At 47.3% G+C, this 24,611-nt stretch overlaps 1 protein-coding gene across 2 annotated transcripts in view; it reads left to right on the forward strand.

The window, feature by feature from the left end:
• The first annotated feature begins 2,862 nt into the window (after positions 1-2,862).
• FGF5 (fibroblast growth factor 5) overlaps positions 2,863-24,611 on the forward strand; it is a 31,624-nt gene continuing 9,875 nt past the window's right edge. For both annotated transcript variants that reach the window (XM_079991188.1, XM_079991189.1), the window contains exons 1-2: positions 2,863-3,495; positions 20,867-20,970. In XM_079991188.1, coding sequence (XP_079847314.1) covers positions 3,123-3,495; positions 20,867-20,970 — 477 coding nt within the window. In that variant the 5' untranslated portion in view covers positions 2,863-3,122. The remainder of the gene's footprint in view (positions 3,496-20,866; positions 20,971-24,611) is intronic.

Raw genomic sequence — 24,611 nt, forward strand, 5'->3', positions numbered from 1 at the left:
ATGAATCATATACATCAGGGAAAGGAGAAAGTGGAGAGCACGTGGGGCGGGATGGTTCCCGGCTTCTTGCAGGCGAGGAGACAGCCAAGGTCTCACGCACAGGCGTTGTCCTAACCGAAGGGAGCGAGACTCCTGGTGGCGTCGGCGGTGTCTGGATAGGAGCGCGCGCGCGCCTTGAGCATCGCACACGTCGGGTGAATAATTCATTGGCCAGCCAGGTAGAGGCGAGCGGGGCCAGGCGCGGCACATAGCAACCCCGAGCCAGTCTTGTTCTGGAGGACTCTCTCATTTGCAAAAAGACAACGTCGGGCGCTCGAATCTTGAGCGACGCCAGGACGGCCCATTGACTTCACTAGGGCCACCCGCGCCTGCCAACACACCCCACAAGGCGGCTAAGGAAACGGAAGTTTGCCCAGTTGGTTCTTAACAGCGTGAACATACATACACACATGGGCGGTTGTGGTTGTTTTGTTGTTGTTGTTTTATCGCTGGTGATTTTAAGGAGGGGCAATGACTTCCAAGCGAAGGGGTTCCGCTAAATCTTGTATTTTAAGATAATCTGCTCCCGAGGCCTCCCGATCCACAACTGCGTTGGAGGCAACACGAAGGCCAAACAGGTGATTTGTGTCCCCTGAGGGTTCGATCCCGGATCCCGTTTTTCAACGTCATTCCTTGCGGATAGAAAGAGCGTTCATCTGGGCATGTACAGAGCAGCATCTCTCCTGTGATTAACCACAGCCAAACTTGAAATACTTTTTGGATGTAAAGAGAGGAGGTTGGTTGTCAGTTCAGAGAAGTCACGATTCTCAAAGTTTGAGCCTTTGTATCCTTTTTTATTTTTACAGCAATTCTAGTTTTAAACAACAGTGCTTATGATAAATAAGATTGTGAATTTGGGTTTAGTTTCTTTTCCGTGAAGATGCCACTTTAAACACAGCCAGTGGAGCGTCTCACCCATTTCACTGGGAGCTGCTTCGGAGTAAAGTCCACATAGACCCGGCGTTTTCCCAGTAGTGATGTATGGAAGTGAGAGCTGGACCATAAAGAAGGCTGATCGCCGAAGAACTGAGGGTTTTGAATTATGGTGCTGGAGGAGACTCTTGAGAGTCCCGTGGACTGCAAGAAGATCAAACCTATCCATTCTTAAGGAAATCAGCCCTGAGTGCTCACTAGAAGGACAGATCCTGAAGCTGAGGCTCCAATACTTTGGCCACTTCATGAGAAGAGAAGACCCTGATGTTGGGAAAGATTGAGGGCACAAGGAGAAGAGGAGGACAGAGGACGAGATGGTTGGACAGTGTTCTCGAAGCTACCAGCATGAGTTTGACCAAACTGCGAGAGGCAGTGGAAGACAGGAGTGCCTGGCGTGCTCTTGTCCATGGGGTCAGGAAGAGTCGGACACGACTAAACGACTAAACAACAAAAAGACACGGGCTGCTTACAGATTGGGCGGACAGTGAAACGCTGGAAGGCCCGCCTAGTCAAGCATCCTGTTCTCTTGTTCTCACGGTGGACAAGCAGATGGCCACGGGAGGCCCGCAAGCAGGATCTGAGCGCAACAGCACTCTCGCCTCCTGCGCCTCGCAGCAAGTGGTGTTCGGAGGCGAACTGCCTCTGTCGGTGTAGGCAGAACATAGCCACCGTGGCTAGGAACCAATGATAGCTTCGCCGATGCAATCCAAACATCAGGGCTTCAATGGTACCTGCGTTGGCCTGCCAGAAACATCCCTATTCCGAGACTCTTCTCCAGACCTGAAATAGCTTTCCACCTGGATTTTCCTTTCCTTCCAGCGAGGCGGAGCGAGTGTCCCCTGCCCTATTCCCTAGTCTGCAACATGATCCACTACCTAGTTAAACCAGAGTCATGCCTCAGCCCTCAACACGCACACATAACACTCCTGCCTGTCAAATGTTGCTGGACTACAACAGCTCCCATCGTCCCTGACCACTGGCTATGCTGGCCGGGGCTGATGGGAGTTGAAGTCCAACAATAACTTGGAGAGCCACACAGGTTCCTCATCTCCTGCACAAGGGCGCAAGTAATCTCCAGTTCCACACACTGAGGCTTACTTCTGAGTAAACATGTTTAGGGTGGCGCTTCCGCGCGCACACACACTTTCCGCCTTCCTTTCTTATTTTATTCTTCATCCGGATCTGGCAAGCCGGAGTGAGCTATGCAAGACCACTGGACCACTATTCTTTTTCTAGAAGACAGTTGCCCCAAGAATACAACACCCTTGTTACATTTTTGTTTATATTTAAAAAATCAACGTCAACTCTATTCCAAAGGTAGATTGCCTCTAAAAGTGGACGTTTAGCTATCTCACTTACAGATCGCTCCTCCTCAAGGTGTCTCCTAACCACCTGATTAAGCCATCTCTAATCTAATGGCCATCGCCAGTACTGGTGGCAGGGAATTCCAGGGACCCCCCTCGGCGTAAATCATCCCGACCTAAGATGTTTGTGAATTGAGCTGGCTTGATCCTTTCCCCCAACATCACATGAGTATCGGATCCATTCTGTCCCACTCCTGTTCAAGTTGCCTCCAGAGAATGTGGGCTGGCTGGGGGGTGGCTATGTTTTCCCCCTCCTCCGGGGAGCCCCTTTCGCTTGTCTCCGTTTATGAATTATTCGCAACCCGCGAGCCTTGACGGGGGTGGCGCGGGGGGGGGGGGGAAGAGACCCGGAATCAGCCTGCTGGTGCGTAAAAGCGCTGCTGGCGCCGAGGGCCGCGCGTCCCTGGTGCGCTCTGCGCCTCTCCAGCGTGGCCAGGGGTGACCCTCGCCTCTCCGCCGCCGTCTTCTTCCTCCTACGTTCCTTCTCCCGCCGGGGGTCTTGCGAGGCGTCCTTCTCTCGCCTCCCCCCCACCCCCCGCCCAGCCTCGGAAGGGCTGGAGAAGCGAGCCTCGTTTAGACTCCAGGCATGTAGGGGAGAGCTGTGAGATCACCCGGGTTATAAATATCTCCGTGCCAGCAGCTCCGCGCTCTCGGATCGCGCTCTCCCTCCAGCGGGCCGACGATGCCTTCCCTGCGAGCCGGAGCGCACGCCCGTTTGCCCCAGAGGTGCCGCGGCATTCGCAGCCGCCTCCGCAAAATGCCCTGCGCGTCCCTCCCGCTGGAAGAATGAGCTTGTCTTTCTTCCTCTGCCTTCTCTTTCTCAGCCACCTGATCCTCCTCGCTTTGGCACAGAAGGAGACGCTGCCCCCCAGAGCGCAACTTGGAGACGCGGCTTCGCGTGCCAAAAACAGCAGCAGAAGCAGGCTTGGAAGTAGGAACACCACTTCTTTTTCTTCTTCCTCCTCCTCCTTTTCAGCCCCTTCCCCTTATTTCGCCCCCTCTTCGGGAGTTCAAGGCAGCGGTTCCGAAAGGAGCAGTTTCCAGTGGAGCCCATCCGGGCGCAGAACCGGCAGCCTCTATTGCAGAGTGGGCATCGGTTTCCATCTCCAAATCCACCCCGATGGGCATGTCAACGGCTCCCACCAAGGCAGTATCTTAAGTAAGTGCTTTTCGCTACTCTCTCCGCCCCTTGCCTGGGGAACTGGGGCCACTCGGGGACATAAAATTCAATGTTGCAGTTCAGGGTGTTCATTTTTTAATTTATTTTTAAAATATCATTTTTACTGGTTGCTTTGTATAGGAATCTGTGGCTTATTCCTAAACGTTCTTTTTAAAAAACAAAATCGTACACATTTTTAGTCTTGCTCGGTGTAAGTGCGGCTACCTACCTGCCCAGAGCCCTTGGGACCCTAGGACTAAGAACTTTACGCATTTGATGTAAATTCGGTTAAAATGAAAAGCTTGGCTTCTGGGCACACGCTGAAGTCCCTGTGTTCAGAGGGACGCAGCTCAAAGAGATGGAAATTTCACCAGTGACTTCGACAGCAAGTAGATTGCTCCCATAGCAGGAGGAGATCCTCATAATCTGTCTTCAATTTGGCCTCTGGAGCGAATGCAGAGAAGCAAGGTGGACTTCCCCACCCCCCACCCAAAAAACCCCAACTCCCTGGCTTGTTCTTATGTTGTTTGTCCTTCTTCATAGAAGTTACACCCTGATTGGGGAGAGGTGGGAACAGAGGTCATTCTATGCGGGTGTCTGCATGTTGGATACACAGCATTTTGTAAATGGAAAAGTGCCATTAATAACTTTACTACTACCAACGAAGGTGATAATGATAACAACAATAGTGATGGCTTTAAGCAGGGCACAGACTACTGCAGGCTTTTCTTTGCACAAATCAACGTTTTGGTGTGTTCTTTGCTTCTGAGTGCTTTGCCTCTGCTTACTTCTATTAGAATTGTGGATTCAGACTGCAGTCTGATAACCCTTTACCTGGGAGTAAGCTCCTTTGAACATGTTGGGCCTTGCCTCTGAACGGACATGGGTGGGATTGCATCACACTTCCTTTGCACACTTTCCCGGAATTAAGTTCCGCTGGGATGTACTTAAAAAGTGAAACACGCCAGTATCAGTGATAGAACAATCGCATGATAATGTGAACAGCTGAATAACTCAGCATGTCATGTTTACCTGTTGGTGAACATTTTATATTTGGCCAATACGAACCATCAGAAGCGGACTGAAAATTCCAAATGCAAATGGGAACAGTGATGGGAATAGTGGAAAAGGCTGTGGCTGGGGAGCATACACAGTTTGAATAGCCAATGTCCAGTTTATATAGCCAGCAGCCAAACGTTAAATGTTTTTCCAGGGCTGTGGCAAGAGGGAAGATCATGTATTTGAATGTTCCCACCATCCAAAAATCCTTGTACGTTGCATGTCAGGAAGGAAGGTTTAGATTAGCTAAACTGTATTTCTACATGGAATCCCCACTTTTAAAAGCATCCCCCACTTTCTCAGTTATGAAGTTATGAAATATGCAGTTTTCTGTCAGCAGTCTGATACAGGACAAACTTTACTGCTCAAGTTTCTGTTGCAATTGATTAAAAAAAAAGGTGTGTGGGGGGAGAAAGCAAACAACTGAGAGTGCTTTTTGGGACTTAGCAGAACTGAAACTAATTGCAATGAGTGGTTAGATTTCTCCAGCAAATTCTAAATGACAATAGGTTTTGTTGTAATATGAGACCATTTTGGCACGTTAAGTGGTATTTTTAAACAAAATAATTATGATAAATTTTATTTGGATTTCCCCCTTCAGCATTACTGAAGATGCAAAATCCTTGAATTTAGTAAAATGAAAAGATTACTGTCTTAAAGTTTATCGAGAGTTTTAAGTTTTCCTCCTGCAGTGCAAAGGGATTAGTGACTATTGCTGAAAGTTTAATTTTTAAAAGGGAAAAACAGTAATGTTTTAAGTTATCTCCCAAGTCCTACTGAAATTCTGGAATGCTGCTCTGAAGTATCAGATTTCCATGAAACTTTGTTTTGGCTCTATTGCCTAGTGCAGGTGTCCTGGGCCTAATTCTCATTGGGGTGGCAATTGTATGTCACTCCAAACTGCAGGTTGAAGAAGATTAGACAGCTTCTCCCTGCCCCCTCCCCCCAAAAAACTCATTGCATGTAGAGATCTAGCATGTCAGGGTGATTGCTAGAGTAGGACCCTTCTCCCTAACCTGCTACTTTTCTGTATACAGAGGCGGAGTTATAGCAAAGAGCCACTCCCTGCAGTCTGGAAATGTGTATCCCTAACTGAGGGACGCGGGTGGCGCTGTGGGTTAAACCACAGAGCCTAGGACTTGCCGATCAGAAGGTAGGCGGTTCGAATCCCCGCGACGGGGTGAGCTCCCATTGCTTGGTACCTGCTCCTGCCAACCTAGCAGTTCAAAAGCACATCAAAGTGCAAGTAGATAAATAGGTACCGCTCCGGCGGGAAGGTAAACAGTGTTTCCGTGCATTGCTCTGGTTCGCCAGAAGCGGCTTAGTCATGCTGGCCACATGACCCAGAAGCTGTACGCCGGCTCCCTCGGCCAATAAAGCGAGATGAGCGCCGCAACCCCAGAGTCGGCCATGACTGGACCTAATGGTCAGGGGTCCCTTTACCTCTAACTGAGGGTGGGAGGACACGACATGCAACAGGTCAAATGAAGCCCTCCATCCTCTCTTTCTGACCTCTCAGACTCTCTTGAGGCCATACACCCCACCGGCCATGTTCTGTGTCCCCCATCAAGTGCTTTTCTCTGGCGGCTAAAATGTGTCCTTGAACTATCACAGCCCCTCTAGCCTGGATGCAGAGATGCTGGGATGGTGATACAGAAAGTCCTGTTGGCTTTTGCATGGCTGGGATGTAGCCTTCCTTTCTCTTTTGTTGCTCCACCCACTTTTGGCTCCGCCCCCACCCATCACTTGAACAAATCAGTGGGCCGCAAATCAGCCCGGTCCTTTTGCTTACAGAGCTGTAAGCGATAAAACAGGGGTCAGCAAACTTTTTCTGTAGGGGGCCGGTCCACTGTGCCTCAGACCTTGTGGGGGGCTGGGCTATATTTTGAAAAAAATATATGAGTGAATTCCTATGCCCCACAAATAACCCAGAGATGTGTTCTAAATAAAAGGACACATTCTACTCATGTAAAAACATGATCCAACACCCGGGCCTTAGTTTGCCTTGCCATGCAATAAAAGGTTAACTTCATAAACATGCTCTCCCCACTGACTTCCAGGAGAATAATTCTGATTTAAGTAAGATTAAATTAGATTAGAGGATCTACCTGTTTACCTTTGGCTTCTTGTCCTCTGTTCTCACACCTCTCTTCCAGAATACCTGTGTGGCTCCCTCATTCTCTTTTCTTTATTCCTTGTTAATCATTGGAACAAAGACGATGTACTTGCAACATCATTTCCTTTGCATTCAGAAGGTCCCAGGTGCAATCCCTTTACATCCCAAATAACCAAAATCCTACCACTTATTAATTTCTAGCATTTATTGTACTCAGGTTCTGCTTTTGAGCTTCCCATAAGCATCTGCTTGGCTACTGTGAGAAGAGGATGGTGGACTAGACGAGTTTTCGGTCTGATCCTGCAAGGCTTTCCTTATGTTATTAAGAAATAATAATGAATGTTCAGGAAAGGAGCCTGGCAGCCGACTGATGGTGTTGACTCCTAAAGAATCAAAGTTGTGCATTGGTTAGCGTTGGGCTAGGATGGAGGAAATCTGGCTTGAAGAATCCTTGCGTCAGCCATGAAGCTCGCTGCATGACCTTGGGCCAGTAACTATCTTTTACCCTAACCTACCTCAGAGGGTGGCGCTGTGGGTTAAACCACAGAGCCTAGGACTTGCCAATCAGAAGGTCGGCGGTTCAAATCCCCGTGACGGGGTGAGCTCCCGTTACTCGGTCCCTGCTCCTGCCCACCTAGCAGTTCAAAAGCAAGTCAAAGTGCAAGTAGATAAATAGGTACCGCTCTGGTGGGAAGGTAAACGGCATTTCTGTGCACTGCTCTGGTTCGCCAGAAGCAGCTTTGTCATGCTGGCCACATGACCCAGAAGCTGTACGCCGGCTCCCTCGGCCAATAATGCGCTGCAACCCCAGAGTTGGCCACAACTGGACCTAATGGTCAGGGGTCCCTTTACCTTAACCTCAGAGGGCTGTTGTGAAAATAATGTGTGTGTGCAGAGGTGGGGGGAAAGCTGCATATATATTGAGCTTCATGGAGTAAATATAAAATGACTGAATGAATGCAGCTCTGCACATTAGTGTTAGGGAAAGGTCATTGGTCACATTAACTGCCATGTACTGCTTAAGTGCTTTAGCATTGTGGTTTCTGAGCTATGGTTTGTTTGGCCTTAGCCCAGAAGTTCTGGGATAGGAGCAAGTCAGGCATTGCTTCCCTATAGGGCTAGAGTTACAGGGAAGCCTGGGGGGGGGGCTGCTTCCTTCAGGGCCTTTTCAGTACTGGCCCCGACTTGGTGGAACGCTCTGTCACAAGAGACTAGGGCCCTGTGGGACTTGACATCTTTCTGCAGGATCTGTAAGACAGAGCTGTTCTGCCTGGCCTTTGGTTTGGACTCAGTCTGACCCTTATGTTTCCCTCCCCTTACGGTTTTGATCTATGGGCTACTATTAAAATGAGGCTGCATTTAAAATTGTATTTTAACCCGTATTTTAAATTGGTCCCCCCCCCATTATGTTTTTATTGTAATTTTACTGGTGTCAGCCGCCCTGAGCCCAGCTCGGGCCGGGGAGGGCGGGGTATAAATAAATTATTATTATTATTATTATTATTATTATTATTAATAATATTATTATTCCAGCTCCCCCACCTGACTCTCAAGAATTTCCCTCTTTCTGTTTAAAAAGTAAGTTCCTAGACTTTACATGTAAAAAGTAAGGAAGGACAACACACAGGCAGCAGTTCTACCCCACTGCCAACTAAGAAGCAAGAGAGCCTGTGGTGCAATGGGTCAGTGCGTCTGGCTGTTTACCAGAAGGCTGTTGGTTTGAGCATGTGGGTCTGCATTGCAGGGGGCTGGACGAGATGACCCCTGGTGTCCCTCCCAACTCTATGATTCTATAAGCAATGCAACTAAATAACTTTATGCTTGCTGTGCTTCCTGTATTTATGTTCTGACCGTTCTGCAATAATTCCCCAGCCCATTAAAGCCCCTTCGTGATACAGTTCCTGGCTAAGGGGCTTGCTGCTTAATTTCTTCACTACCAGGTCCTGGGCCCAGCAGTGGTGTAGTGTGGGGGTGCAGGGGGGGGGCCGGCTGCACCGGGCGCAACATCTGGGGGGGGGGGGCGCTCGCCGCCTCCGGAGTCGCCGAAGAGCCTCGGGCGCAGGCTGTAGCAGAGCCCCATGTCTCGCGGAACTGACGAGCTGTGCGTGCGTCTGGGCTGAAGGCGTCCGGCAGGCAGCGGCTCTCAGCGCTCGCCGCGGTCCCCGCACGTCAGGGCCGCGGAGGGCGCGCCAGGCAGCCCCTCCTCACAGCCCTGCCGCCGCCGCCGCTGCTGCAGCTGCTGGGCCATGTTGCATTTTCCTCGCCTCTCTGCCCTCCTCCGGGCAAGCGGCGTTGTTTGGGCGGCAGCGCCAGCAGCAACTCGCCTCAGATCACCTGACATGGACCCGCCGCTGCCGCCGTGGCTACCTTACCATAAATACCCCAGCCCAGGCAGCAGCAAGAAGAAGCTGGCAGTGGCGGCAGGTTAGGGGTTAGGGGCGCAAATTACTTGCCTTGCCCCGGGGTTAGGGGGCGCAAATTACTTGCCTTGCCCCGGGTTAGGGGGCACAAATTACTTGCCTATCCCCGGGGGCTGACAACCCACGCTACGCCGCTGGGGCCCAGTGCACTGTAAGTGGATTGGGTCCCTTGGTCCACTGCAAAAAAAGGCGCTGATCTGCATAAGATTTGCACCTGCTTTGTGTTATGTGCAGGATTGTGTCCTATTTTGCAGACCTATGAGTAAGTCCCTTTAAACACAAAGTGACCTGAATAGACATGTACACCATTGTACTGTAAGTTAGCTATACAGTCAATTCTTAATGAGTACCTGTTCTTTATATCCTGCACAGTAGGAAACATGCCTAAGCCTCTTTGCAAAGTTTTCACATTTTGCATTTAACCTGTTTTTTGTTTGTTTGTTGGGGGTTAACTGCCACTTGTGCTTCTTGTGTTTGCCGAGAATGACATCTAGGGAGTACCTGATCTCAGGAGAACCCATCACAGGAAAGATACTTCTTTGCTGCTAGGGGAGAAGGAAGGGGAAACTATGGAATTTCCAAGTATTTGAAAATGAGACAGAAACAGGCAAAGTGTACCAAAGGGTGAAAGAGAAACTCATTAGGGCCCCATGGATTCCTATGGCCCGGTATCCAAGCCACTCGCTCATCAATCACAGCTCTGACTTCACTCATTGGTTAAAAACACTGGTAGGCGGTAGCAGTCGGACTGACTCATCTCACAGAAATTGCATAGGAGATACCTGCATATTTCACTTCATAACTTTTCTTCCAGGAGAGCTAGAAACTTACTTTTAAAAAATGAGGCCCATTCTGGCTATGAGCCTAGTATATCAGTACCCCTGTACCCTGTGTGTAGCATCGGTGCCGGCCCTACCATTAGTGAGTGTCATGAAAGGTCAGCATATTGTTATGTTATTCCATTTATGATTGCTGTTGCATTCTGAGCGCACAGGAGAGGTGCGTGTTGGATTTTCTGCCTTGGGTTCCAAAATAACATAGCTGGCTTTGGGTACAATGCAGCATGAGTTAGCAAGGGGTGGGTTGGTGGCATTCTGTCCTGGCTCAGGTGGCAAAATGTCTTGGGTCATTCCCTACCCATTGTGAAGCTGTGTTTAACATGAATTTGTAGAACCCTGTTCCCATCATCCCTGACCACTGGTCCTGTTAGCTAGAGATGATGGGAGTTGCAGTCCACAAACAGCTGGTGTAAAGGATCAATCTTAGGGCAGAGATTTGGACTATATGAGTTTCAGGAACGTTCTCATTCTGAGGATGCAATGAAATTACTTCCAGAATAATGGGCTTTGGGGTAACTTGCTAGACAGCTTTTATCTCTGTTACAGAAGCATCTTTCTAAGTTGCACTGGTATCACTGCTGTTTAACCAAACCTTTTATTTACGCAGCAAGAACCAGAACATTTGAGTCGCTGCTGAGCAGTTCCTGCTGGAAAAAAAGCGCTTATTGTGTCAGCAGTTTACTGCGATTCATCCCACTTTCCCCAGCCTCTTTATTTCACTGCATTGTTCGCCTCTCCTCGAGTGCTTAGTTTGAATTATCCATCTGCCTCCAGCTGTTCCTTGTCAAATCTCTCTCTTTTTATTTTTCATCTGCTCATTTTCTTTCAGTATCCATAAATATTTACACAGTGACAATGAACTATAAAGATAGTAAGGACCAGGCAAAAGCAATTGTTCACAAATGGCAGCATCTATTGGATTCCCTCCCCCCCCCCCAAAAAAAAAAAACACAAACCAAAGAAACATGAAAAAAATAAAGAAAGGAAAAAGGGGAAAGAAGAACATGACCTCTTCTGTATTTATTTATGCCTTTGGCTATGCATGATTCCTGCATTCCAGGTGCCCAGTTTAATGGTCTCATGGACAGCCAGTGCCATTCCAGAAATAGTTATCTGGTACTATCGGGACGCAGGTGGCGCTGTGGGTTAAAGCCTCAGCGCCTAGGGCTTGCCGATCGCAAGGTCGGCGGTTCGAATCCCTGCGGCGGGGTGCGCTCCCGCTGCTCGGTCCCAGCGCCTGCCAACCTAGCAGCTCGAAAGCACCCCGGGTGCAAGTAGATAAATAGGGACCGCTTACCAGCAGGAAGGTAAACGGCGTTTCCGTGTGCGGCTCTGGCTCGCCAGAGCAGCGATGTCACGCTGGCCACGTGACCCGGAAGTGTCTCCGGACAGCGCTGGCCCCTGGCCTCTTGAGTGAGATGGGCGCACAACCCCAGAGTCTGTCAAGACTGGCCCGTACGGGCAGGGGTACCTTTACCTTTACCTTTTACTAGAATCACATGATGACAGTTCCAGTACTGTGTCACTTGCAAATTTCCATGACCAAATCATAGGTGCCACTTCTGGACTGTCGTTATTTTGCAGGTGGGACTCAATTTCATACAAGTAAATTCAGGTTGTGCAATTGAAGTGGATCTGGTGGTCTTGCACAAACCTTTCCAACCATTACCACTTCTTGTGGTCAGGAAAGTGGCAAGGAAAATCACTGGAAACTGTGGGGGAAACCAATGTATGACATGACATGTCCTATGTGTGTACATTTATGGGTCCGTGGGGGGGGGGGTTGGTCTGTGTGAGAGAGTGGGTGAACAGGGTAAAGGTGAAGGTACCCCCTGACCATTAGGTCCAGTCGTGACCGACTCTGGGGTTGCAGCGCTCATCTCGCTTTATTGGCCGAGGGAGCCAGCGTACAGCTTCCCGGTCTTTTGGCCAGCAGGACTAAGCCACTTCTGGCGAACCAGAGCAGCACACGGAAATGCCGTTTACCTTCCCGCCAGAGCGGTACCTATTTATCTACTTCACTTTTAGGTCCTTTCGAACTGCTAGGTTGGCAGGAGCAGGTACCGAGCAACAGGAGCTCACCCTGTTGTGGGGATTCGAACTGCTGACCTTCTGATCACCAAGTCCTAGGCTCTGTGGTTTAACCCACAGTGACACCCGCATCCCTGTGAATAGGGTAGCCATCGCCAATTATGGCAATACGTACTACTGTTATGAGACACACACACACCCCAGAACCTGGGAAAGGGTTTAAACAACCCCAACTTTAGCTCCAGATTTCCAGCCTCAATGGCCAGGGCTAAGGGCTTCATCTATCCTTTCGCTTGACCTGTGTTTTGGAATAGGATCTTATCAAAGATGCAAAGAGAGATTTTTCTTAACCAAGCTTCGATTAGGAGGGCAATATCGGATTTTTGCAAGGCAGAGCCACGTAAGAAGAAAAGCTCTTGGACCTGGGGTAATTAATCGGAACATAATATGAGCAAAATAAAGGTCAAGCAGGACTATGGATCAGCCCCAGAGAAACACTCTTTGGACCCACCAGCACTGTACAGAATGGTTTAATAATCAATCCCTCTTCTCAGGGAACTCTGAATGTTGCAGCTCTGGGAGGGGAATAGAGGGTCTCAGTACCCTTAACAAACTACAGCTCCCATAATTCTTTGGGGGAAGCTGTTTAAAGTGGCACGATGCTGCTTTAAATATGTATGGTACAGATGGGGCATTTTCCAGCATACGTCTTCTCTTTAGAGAAGAAGAGGTGTGGAGCAGAGCAGCCCATAGTTGCTTTTGCTTTAGAACGTTCTGCATCGAGTAATAATATGCTTTTAACAATTTCAACTATTTTTCCTTTTGCATCTCGTCTTTCATGTTATGACCCCCTAATAGCTAGTGCTTAGATTGTTCTTTCCAGGCTTTCGTAGCCCTACAGGGGAGATTCAGAATGTGCACTGCCGTGTAAAAATAGTACCCGCTGCACTCCCTCGCTCTCTCCTTTTAGAAAGAACTGATCCTTATGCGGATTCAGAGCCAGCGTTGTTCACCTTCAGCACAAAGTAAATCTGCTCCTTCTATCGTGCATTTGCTTTTGATAACCCCCTGAGCCAGAGCAACAGAAGACAAGAGGAAAACATGCTCTCTTCAAAAGCAAACCACCAAAAGATTTGAGAGGCAGGATGAAGCGAGGACAGCAGCAGGAAAATGGAAAGGCAGAGAAGGGCTTCTGATGCTGTGGTCCATCACAAAGGAGGGACGCGGGTGGCGCTGTGGTCTAAACCACTGAGCCTCTTGGGCTTGCCAATTGGAAGGTCAGCGGTTTGAATCCCTGCGACGGGGTGAGCTCCCATTGCTCTGTCCCAGCTCCTGCCAACCTAGCAGTTTAAAAGCACACCAGTGCAAGTAGATAAATAGGTACCACTGTGGCAGGAAGGTAAACAGCATTTCCGTGTGCTCTGGCTTACTTCACAGTGTTCTGTTGCTTCACAAGCGGTTTAGTCATGCTGGCCACATGACTCGAAAAGCTGTCTGCGGGCAAACACCGGCTCCCTCAGCCTGAAAGCGAGATAAGCGCCGGAACCCCCACAGCTGCCTTTGACTGGACTTAACTATCCAAGGGTCCTTTACCATCCCAAAGCATTCAGTTCAGGATTTGACCACACTTCTGCTTGTCCCATGCCTAGAAAGCATGGGTCTGAGCGGTTTCCCACTTGCCCTGCTCCTTTTTCAGGGAAAATCCACTCTTTAGTTCCAAATCAGAACAAACAGCTATCAACCAAAAGCCCAATTGCCATTTGCTCCGACTAAGCGCTAAAGAGTAGTTTTCCCTATTGTCGTGGCCCTCTAGATCTAATAGGTCAGTGTTTTTTAAAGTCAGCCAATCTTTTAGCCATACCAAGCACAAAGCTTCATAATATAAAGTCAGGTCTGGTAAATCAAAACCTCCTCTCTCTTTCTTATCTACTAGTATCTTCATTTTTATCCTTGGCCTTTTCACCTGCCAGACAAATTTCGCTAATTTTTTTTGCCAATCCTTAAATTGTCTTATGCCTTTTACCACTGGTATTGCTTGAAATAGAAATAACAATCTAGGTAGTATATTCATTTTTATCACAGAGATTCTGCCTAATAATGACAATTTTAGTCTGCTCCATATATCAATATCTTTCTTAATTTCTTTCCATACTACCTCATAGTTATCCTTGTACAGGTTTATATTTTTTGTTGTCATCCAAATTCCTAAATATTTTATTTTTTTAGCTATCGCGATTCCTGAGTCTGCTTGTAATTCTTCCATCTCTTCTTTCTTCAGATTTTTTGCTAGCATTTTCGTCTTGTTTTTGTTGAGTTTAAACCCTGATACCTTCCCAAACTCTTCCCAAACGACAATAGATACGGTTGGCATTCGTACCTATGGTACAACAAAGTAAAGGTACATAAAGGTTTTCTAAACCATGTGATTAGGAAATCTTTATATGAAGTATGGGATCGGAATAAAAGCCTCCTGGAAAGAAAGACACTGTGGTGGATATCACCAATTGAGGTGTTGACAACAAAAAACAAAAGTAAACATGGAAGGGGAAAGAGTAACATATCAGGATATTACTAGGAAAACAGACCAAGGGATAAAGCTCAAACCATATGACCAAATTGAAAAGATGTTAACAGGGTGGCTGCAATACCACCAGATCAGTGATTTATTAAAGGAAGATAAAAAGGGGGGGGGAGAGAAATGGGTTCGAAGATAAAAAATCGAAATTCCAAATCGAGTTAATAGACTGTAAAGATAAAATTTTATCAAGAATGTATAGTTTATTGCTAGAATGGTATACAAAAGACGAAGAAGTAAAGGAATCAATGATAAAATGGGCAATTGATATTGGGCATAACATTGAATTGGATGCGTGGAAAAGATTATGGAAGGAGGGTTCGAGATTTACAGGATGCATGGCTTTAAAGGAAAACTTGCTAAAAATGATGTATAGATGGCATTTGACGCCAGCAAAATTAGCTAAAATGTATAGGAAAAAAGAAAGAAAATGTTGGAAATGTAAAAAGGCAGATGGGGACCATTTCCATATGTGGTGGACCTGCGATAAGGTAAAAAAAATTTGGGAATCAATTTATAATGAACTCAAAAAAATTTTTAGATATACTTTCCCCAAAAGACCGGAAGCGTGTCTATTAGGCTTAACAGGAACATAAATTAAAATAGAAGATCAAAATTTGTTCATGTATGCTACAGCTGCCGCGAGAACCCTTCTGGCCCAAAGATGGAAAGTACAAGATATACCAACTATTCAGGAGTGGCAGGCGAAGTTGACAGAATATGCAGAACTTGCCAAACTGTCAGGGAGGATCCGGGACCAGGGAGATCAAAGATACCAAAATAACTGGAGTAAATTTATTGAATATTTAAAGAAGAATTGTAAAGAGGTCAAGACACTAGCAGGATTGACATAATTCCTCCAATGTATAATAGTACTAATATGAGAATGATGTGCATGATGGAAAGAGGATAAATATACCAGTTGTGGGGAGGGAGGGGGGTCGCGACTCTGCAGAGTCAAAGGGAATGTATGGTGCTATTACAATTTGTTGGAAAGGAATATGTAAGGAAAACAATAAAAATTCACTTGGGGGGGGGGGAGAGTAGTTTTCCCTGCAGGAAAGCGGTAGGAGAATCATAGAATCATAGAATGGTAGAGTTGTAAATTTGGCCACTAACTTGTTAGCAGGAATACGGCAGTCAAAATATATTGCATGGATATTATACCAACTGCATTGCTTACATAGAATCGTAGAATCTTAGAGTGGGAAGGGGCCCAAGGGTCATCTAGTCCAACCCCCTTCAATGCAGGAATCTCAGCTTAAGCATCCATGATAGATGGCCATCCAACCTCTACTTAAAAACCTCCAAGGAAGGAGATTCCACCACCTCCCGAGGGAGGCTGTTCCACCATCAAACAGCTATTTCTGTCAGAAAGTTTTTCCTGATGTTGAATAATCTCCTTTCTTGTAACTTGAAGCCATGGGTTCAAGCCCTACCGTCCAGAGCAGGAGGAAACAGACTTGTTCCCTCTTCCATGTGACAGCCCTGGAGATATTTGAAAGTGGCTATCCTATCTCCTCTCAGTCTCTTCTTTCCCAGGCTAAACATACCCAGCTCCTTCAATCGTTCCTCATAAGGCATGGTTTCCAGACCTTTGATCATCTTGGTCGGCCTCCTCTGCACACGTTCCAGCTTGTCAAGATCCTTCTTAAAATTGTGGTGCCCAGAATTGGACACAGTGTTCCAGGCGTGGTCTGACCAAGGCAGAATAGAATGGTACTATTACTTCCCTTGATCTGGATACCAGACTTCTGTTGATGCAATTGGAGAGCCCAAAGTCCGCAGCTGCAGAAGCTGCACCATACCTGCCAGTTGCATGGGCCAATGTTCTGTCAATGTGGTAGAGTGATCAGAGTGTTGGCTAAGGGCTGGGAGACCAGGGTTCAAATCCCCACTAAGCCACGAAGCTCACTGCATGACCTTGGTCCAGTCACCGTCACTCAGCCAGAGTTGTTAGCAGAAGAAAAAGAGGAGACTGGGAAACACCTTGAGCTCCTCAGAGCAAAGATGGGGTATAAATTTAACAAATAAACAAAGTCCTGAGTCCTGAATATAGAGAGGACCAGGTAGCCCAATGGGCTAGATCCCAGCATCGGGAAAAGAAGCTAAATGTTTGGGCTATTGTACATTGGCCTCTTCTTGTTTTATGTTGAGCAAGATTTGATTTAAGTGCTCATTTCATCCTTCTTCACTGCTTCAAGGAGAAGATGGTGGATGTTAAACTTGTGCTGTTCCCCAGAGCCAGCAGAGATCCAGTTTCTGCTTTTTCTGTGTTTGGAATGAGTGTCTGGGATGAGTTCAGCATTACTTTTCTCTAGTTTGGGATAGCTCAGTCGGTAGAGCATGAGACTCTTAATTTCAGGGCCACGGGTTCAAGCCCCATGTTGGGCAAAATATTTCTGCCTTGCAGGGGGTTGGACTAGATTAAGGTTGCCAGGTTTTTTTTTTTTCAAAGAATCCCGGGACACTTTAAAAAAATAAATAAATAGAAAAAAATGTTATTTTAAAAAAGTTATTACTATTTTTTTAAAAAAGAAGTAATATCTTCTCTTCTGTGGTCTCCTCTGTCGCGTAGCCTTCCTCTGGGCCCTGGTCTGCTCTCTTGGAGCGCTAGCTGCCATGGAGTAGGCTCGGGTTGGGCCTGGGCTTGGCCACATGTCCTTGCCCTCCCGGTGCTCTCCTACATCTCCTCCTCAGTGGCGGCAGTGGCGTGGCAAGGTCGGGGCTCCCCTCTTTTTTCTCCTTCCTCTTCCTCTCTCTTCCTCCTCTCCTTCTCCCTGTGTCAGCTCTGAGGTTTTCCTGGCCCCGGAGCACCACTGGGGAGTTGGCCGGGTGGTCAGGTGCTCTCGTTCCCAGCTCAATTTGGGTCACGGGTGGTGGTGGTCAGTGGTTCCCCCAGTTGGCGCGCTGGGCGTCCCTGGTTCCCCCTTGGTAGTGGCGCGGCGGTGGCAGCCTCAGCAACTCGGAGCCAGCCTGGTAGCGCAGTTGGCTCTGGCTGGCTTCAGGAGCTACTCGCTGTCATGGCGCCCACCATTTTGCCTCGCTGGAAGTCCCCATATGATGTGTCTTGTGCCGTCAAATCAATCACGCAACATTCATTCCCTGCTAATAAATCTACAACACTTAAAATATAAATCCGAGTCCATTAAATGAAATCTGGGGACGGATTTTGTCCGGGGACATATTTGTAAATCCTGGGACTGTCCCCGGGAAACGGGGACGTCTGGTAACCATAGACTAGATGACCATTGTAGACCCTTCCAACTGTATAATTTTGAGAATGCTATGAATGCATAGCCAATGAAACTGGGTAATGACAGCAGGGTGCTCCTTGTTTTCTTCAACCTAACAGCTGATCGGGGTTCCAACAGTCACATCTTGCTTCTCTGCATCCTACCAACAGACCGTCTGTCATCAGCCCTTGTGAGCCTGCAGTTGTCTCTCCTCATGAGCAGTTAGAATGACCATGACACTTCCATGGTGTCCCACAACTCATCCATCTGCTGGGGAGAACTGCATTTATTTATTTATCTTGCGGGGGTTGGAGGGGGAGTGAAGCCAAAGCTCTTCAGCTAATTGCTAGGGAACTTTCAAAGACTGAAGTCAGCATGCAACCTTGGTAAGTTTCCTAAACTCTCCTCCAGAGGCTTGCTTCCTTTCAGTTGCTATCGATAATATAAATGTGATGGCTCTGTGTCAATATAGGGTAGGTGGAAGGAAGGGGGGGCATAGCGAAGAATGCTTATCTTGCTTTCATGCATCTGATGAGCAGAAGGATCCATTGGTCTTTAGCTGCAATCAGGGGGAGCTTGGGTAACCCCTGGCTGCAATGGTAGATATGCTAGATGCATGCATTATAATCAGGAAAATCCCTTGCAAGCATGTGCATCTTAGGCGAAATTGCATACCATAATGTGTATATTAGGAGAAAGTCATGCTAAAATGCTAAAGAATTTATCATTTTTAAAAAAGCATTTGCAAACTGATTTGGAGAATTGAATGTAAGATTAAAAAAAAGACAGCAACGAGGAAGTGAGAGACCAAAGCAGACGGATTTGCCAATCCCTAATTGCACTTGGCTTATTTCAAATGCTCCTGACTGCTTTGAGATCTGCCTTTAACATGTTCAGGGGTGAATGTCTTCTTCTGCAAACAATATGCTTGGTGATCAGTAGAGTCTCAATGCTCCCCAGCACTGTGCAAAGCAGCTGAGTGTGTGTGAGAGAGAGGTCCGGGGTGGGTGTGTGTGTGCATGTGGTTAAAATCATTTGCAACGGATGCAAAAACCTTAGGGTATTCTGGAGGATCAAGCCTGCTGGGATAGGGTGCTCTTTATTCTGCAAGAACTGCTCCTAAACCCAGATATATGGAAGCAGCTGCGTCATGTTATGGTTTATTTATATACCCCCAAGTGGTGAGCATCATATCAATAGGAGAGAAATATATAATAAGAGTACCAATAGATGCAGTCAATCAAAGCCATATAAAATAGCAAAATTACAACATACCCACCTGGATATATGTTAGGAACACCAGTTAACCCCACAGCAAGGAAACAGAAAAACCATAAAGCAAGCCAGCCCTGTCTCTCACCTGGGGTGAACACACTACCTTCCCATCTCTGACCTGGGGGATGTGTTTTACTAACTGAGGTTAACACCCACACCATATATTTAAAGCACTCTTCTTATTCTTTAACAGTCATGGCTTCCCACAAAGAATCCTGGAAACTGTAGTTTGTTAAGGGCGCAGGCCTACTGTTCCTAGCACCCTTAACAAACTATATTTCACAGGATTCTCCACGTCTGCTAAAGCGGTATAAGAATGATGTACAATGTATATTGTGGTTGTGACCAGACTCTTTCTCTGGCACAGAAACCACTTCCCCTCTCTGGCTGCCGGCCGCCAGCCAGCTGACTCATTAACCCCAGATTATAATTGCCAGAGCCTGGAGGGAAAATTTGGAGAAAGTCCTACAAGCCTTCTGTCTCCCACCCTGGGGACCCACAAAACGCTGCCGTTATCTGCTGGCAAGAGAAACACACTCTGTGCATCCTCAGAGATGCTCTCATCTATCTACTATGTCACTTGTTCCAACATTACACCCAGTCACTGAAAACAAGTTTCCAGGATTGAGCCCAGAGGCTACAGGAATCAAGCATGGGGCAGGGCTTAAACAACCCTTGCTGATTTTGAAGGTTTGTTCTCTTCCCCCTAAACCGGTGGTTCTCAACCAGTGTGCCGTGGCACCCTGGGGTGCCTTGAATGATAGTCAGGGGTGCCGCAGGCAAAACTGGCCTCTGTCCCTCTTCCCTTCCCTCCCTCCTGTTTGTTGCAGAAGCCCTGGCTATAAGCTCCCCAAGCGAATGGCATCTCTGGCGCTGGCCAGGGGGTGCTTCCCAGGCCCCTGTGGGGCAGTGCGAGGAGGCACATCTCTTTGGGGCAGGAGGGGGCAGCTGAGAGACTAGGGGTGGCAGCTGCAGATGCCCAGAGGACTCCCAAGAAAAGGGGAGAGGAGGTTGAGGGCACACTCCACAAGGGAGGCTGTTTGAAAAAGGGTGAGAGGCTGCCAGCTCTGCAGGCAAAGGGTGACATCACTGGGCTCTTGAACCCAGGCCCAGACAGAGGTGGGGCATATGGGCCACTTGGCCCGGGCCTCCAGTTCCAAAGGGCGCCTCAGTCGGCATATTTATCCATATTTATCCATTTTGTCTTTATATGCAGATACGGTTCAAGCCTTGAAATATTTTTTTTTGTCAGCATAACATTTGTGAAAATTATATACGTACTTATTTATAAGACTTCAGATATCCCCAGGGTAAAAAAAGGGGGGCACATTATCTACCTAGCCTGGGCCTCTGCCTGGCTCCGTAAGGCCCTACTTGAACCCCACAGAGGAGCCACAAAAAGAATGTAGTTGGTCAAGGGAGCCGTGGACCCAAAAAGGTTGAAAACCTCTGCCCTAAACCGTCTCCTGATGCCTTCCTGTTGAGGGTAGGTGGATAACCCCAGAGTGAGCAGCCATTAAATTCCACTCACACCAGTTGTGTCCTTTAAAACCTCAGGACATCTATAAATAAATGTATATTCAGATAACCCGAGCAAGCAAGCAAGAAGCAATCAAGCATGAAATCACAGTTTAAGCCTAAAATGACAAAGCTAGTTTTTCTTCTTCTTCTTCTTCTTCCTCCTCTTCTTTTCCCTCCCCGTCTTTTTTTTTAATAAAAAAGACCTGACAATGCATAAGATTTCTTTCTCTCTTCTTCTTTTCTTTGCAGTGCTGTGAAAAAACGAATTGTGTTTTATTTTGGGATTTCTGTCATCCTAGGTATTTTGGAAATATTTGCTGTGTCTCAGGGGATTGTAGGAATACGAGGAGTTTTCAGCAACAAATTTTTAGCGATGTCAAAAAAAGGAAAACTCCACGCAAGTGTAAGTAAAAAAAAAACACCAAGATGAAATAAAATACTGCATTTCCAGGGTATGTGAAAAATGTCTCTGTAGCTTGCAAAATAGTGAAAATATTGCAAGGTCGTCTGTGCTGCACCTTGTGAGATTTGAGTCCACAGCTCTACATATCATTTCATTCATTTCCCACCATTTCTTCCAAGGGGTTCAAGGTGGTATATGTGGCCCTTTCTCCTCACAACAACCCTGTGAGGTAGGTTAGGCTGAGAAACAGTGACTGGCCGAAGGTCACCCAGTGAACCTCATGCCTGTGTAGGGATCTGAACCCTGGTCACCCAGGTTCCTATTTCAACAATGCCACACAGGCTCCCTGCTTTTGAAAATGCAGAAGAATGAAGTTCCCCTTGACCTTAAATTCCTCATCCCAGTCCAGCATAATTTGGCTGGGATAGCTCAGTTGGTAGAGTGTGATGCTCTTTAACTCACTCTACACGGGGCTGCCCTTGAGACTGACCCAGAAACTCCAGCGGGTGCAGAATGCCACAGTGAGACTCCTTACAGGGTCCTCGCCGCAGGATCACATTCACCCGGTGCTATACCAGCTGCACTGGGCTCCAGGTGGAGTACAGGATCAGGTTTAAGGTGCTGGTTTTAACACAAATACGCCCTTAACACAGGATTTGCAAGCAAAAAGACAATGGGAAGGCTCTCCTCATTTGCCTCCCTTACTGCAGAGGAATATTTGAGGAGGCTCAAAATGGCTTCAGGATTGCTTTCCCATACTATGAATATTTATTCTATATTTGAGACCTTAAATTTCTTATAACAGTGGTTACGTGAGCATGTGTTGAAACTAGCCTCCCGAATAAGGTTAAGATGTACACTAATTTCCCACCCACTTTTGCCTCTGGCTGTGCCCGTCCTGGCAAGCGGCCCCTGGCAGGTTACCCAGAAGAGAATGTGGCCCCTGTGGAATTCCCCACCCCTGCTGTACGGGAAGAGTTCCTCTCAAGTGCTGCCTTGGCAGATGCCCATACAAAGCTGGTGGCCTGCCTTTGGCGTGGTGGCCCACAGGTTGAGCTGTTCTCCCCCCATTCCCCACCGATGTGAAATCGTCTTGTTATTTCATGTTATGAAATTCTGACGTGATTCAGCGGCTGCCGAAATTAAATAAGCCCCCTTCCTTGGCTTCCGGCTAATTGCTGGGAGAAGGACATGGTTGGTTCCAGGGGGACCAGACATGACGACCTGCTTCAGACAGGTCACCATTAAAGGTTAAGACCCGCAATTCTTCAGCCAAATCAGCACAAGAAATTAGTCGAAACCCGAGCCAAATGTCTAAAGTTCACTGGGCTAAACAATGCCGATAATGTAAAAACAGCATCTGTTGTTCTTTGCTGCTTTGGCAGGGCGCGTTTATTTTGTGGGATAATGAGTTCGAGGAGGCGCAAGGAAGTGCTGTGCCTGTCAATCAGGAAAGCTCTTTGATTTTAACGGCGTTTTGATTACTTCTAGCTGAACTAGAGATAAAATCAAGAACCACTGTTGTTTTTGGGTTGCGGGGGAGGGGGAGGAAGCGGAAGCAATTCCGTGGGCTGTAATAGGTTTCCCCTTCTGTATCTGAGGTCTGGCCTTCCATTTCAAGTGGTAATCTAATTAAATTATAAAGCAGTTTATTTTTTATTTTTTTTTAATAAGGAAACTGGATTCAGGAGCAACATTAATCCTGGCAGTTAACAGCTTCCCAAGCAGATGGCTCAATTTTTTGTTCTTAAAGGAGCACCCATCCACCCCTCCTGTTATAGTGTTTCAGGCTAAAACCCAATGGCCACATACATGAGGAGCAAGTTGCAGTGAATCCGAGGACATTTTTTTCCGGAGTAAATATGCATGGCGTCAAACTCAACATCATCCTGCCCAGAAGCTTTTCCTTTTGTGAGGTTGTGTTCTCAGCAGAAGCTTTACCGTTTGAGGAAAATATGTATCTGGAAGAGGACATTTCTTTCTCTTCTTTTACAGTTAAGTTTGCGGGTGGCGCTGTGGGTTAAACCACAGAGCCTAGGACTTGCCGATCAGAAGGTTGGCAGTTCGAATCCCCGCGACGGGGTGAGCTCCCGTTGTTCGGTCCCTGCTCCTGCCAACCTAGCAGTTCGAAAGCACGTCAAAAGTGCAAGTAGATAAATAAGTACCGCTCTGGCGGGAAGGTAAACGGTGTTTCTGTGCGCTGCTCTGGTTCACCAGAAAGCGGCTTAGTCATGCTGGCCACATGACCCGGAAGCTGTACGCCGGCTCCCTCGGCCAATAAAGCGAGATGAGCGCCGCAACCCCAGAGTCGGCCACAACTGGACCTAATGGTCAGGGGTCCCCGTTACCTTTACCTTGCAAGCAAAAGGGCGAAAACGGACGAGACACCCGTAGGGCAGTTAAGGGTTCCCTCAGTGTGATCGGTTCTACCAAACCTTTCCCACTCATATATAAGATAATAATCTGTGGGGTTTAACAATGCAACGCTGAACTCACTTGTCATGTTCGTAAGGGAATACCCATTAGCAAGAAAGAGGCTGCCTTGCTGATGTTCCCAACTTGCACAAAGTCAAAATTGACAGAAGCATCTTCAGTGTAGCATCCAGTTTTAATAATTCTCTCCTCATTGATTGCAAAGGCAGCTGAGCAAAATTAATGCCCCGTGAGACAAAGGATTTGCTCTTCTGGTTGACACAGATCTTGGCAGGAAACAGAGTACCTGCTTCAGTAGCTTCAGACAAGATCGCATCGATACCTTTTCATCCTTTTGTACTAGCCCGGATGGCCAGACATAGATTAGAAAGGAGGAATGACCTTCAGAAGAGACATCTGTTCTATTGGATGTCCCCCACTGTTAATACTCTCTCAGGATCCATCTGTCAAACTAGTATAGTGTTAGAAATCCCAGAAGTCAGTCTCTCTCTCTCTCTCTGGAGCTTATGTCTAGAAAAAAACTTTGCAAAATCTAGACACCCCTTCCTGTCATCAAATAGCTGAAGGTAGATAGAGAAAGAAAGTGATAAAGAGCAGCAACAATGTTTCTGTATGCTCTAGTGGCATTGTGGCTTTTGCTTTTTCACACATGCACATGCTGAGCAGGGCATGGAGAATGAACAGAACCCACCACGCCAGCCTGGTCCTTGCCACTGACACCAGTGGGTGGGGGCCAGGCATGGGCATAGCCAGGATTTATGTTGAAGGGGCAGGGTTCATGTTGGATGGGAGGGCAGAACCCCAGTTAAGTATTTACCGTATTTTTCGCTCCATAATACGCACACTTTTCTTCCTAAAAATTAAGGGGAAATGTCTGTGTGCCTCATGGAGTGAATGCATGGTCCCTGAAGCCAAATTGCCCAGGGGCAAAAAGCAGATCGTGCTTTCTTTTTTTTTGAAAGAGGGAAGTGGGTGTTGAAACAAAGTAACAAAGCCGCTAATGGGCAAGCGATCGGGGAGGGAGATAAGGGAGGCTAGAGATAAAGGAGGCTGCCTGGGAGTGGGGAGGCAATGACAGCAAACTTACAAAGGGGGGAAACAGGAAGACTAAAGCAAAAGAGAGAAATTAGAAGAAAAGGAGGAGCAAAAAACTGCTCCAGCTAAGGAAAAGACACTAAGGCAAACAAGAGGGAAGGGAGTGTTGAAAG

Source organism: Podarcis cretensis (assembly GCF_951804945.1).
Source record: "Podarcis cretensis genome assembly, chromosome: 9".
In the NCBI taxonomy this organism is placed as follows: Eukaryota; Metazoa; Chordata; class Lepidosauria; order Squamata; family Lacertidae; genus Podarcis; species Podarcis cretensis.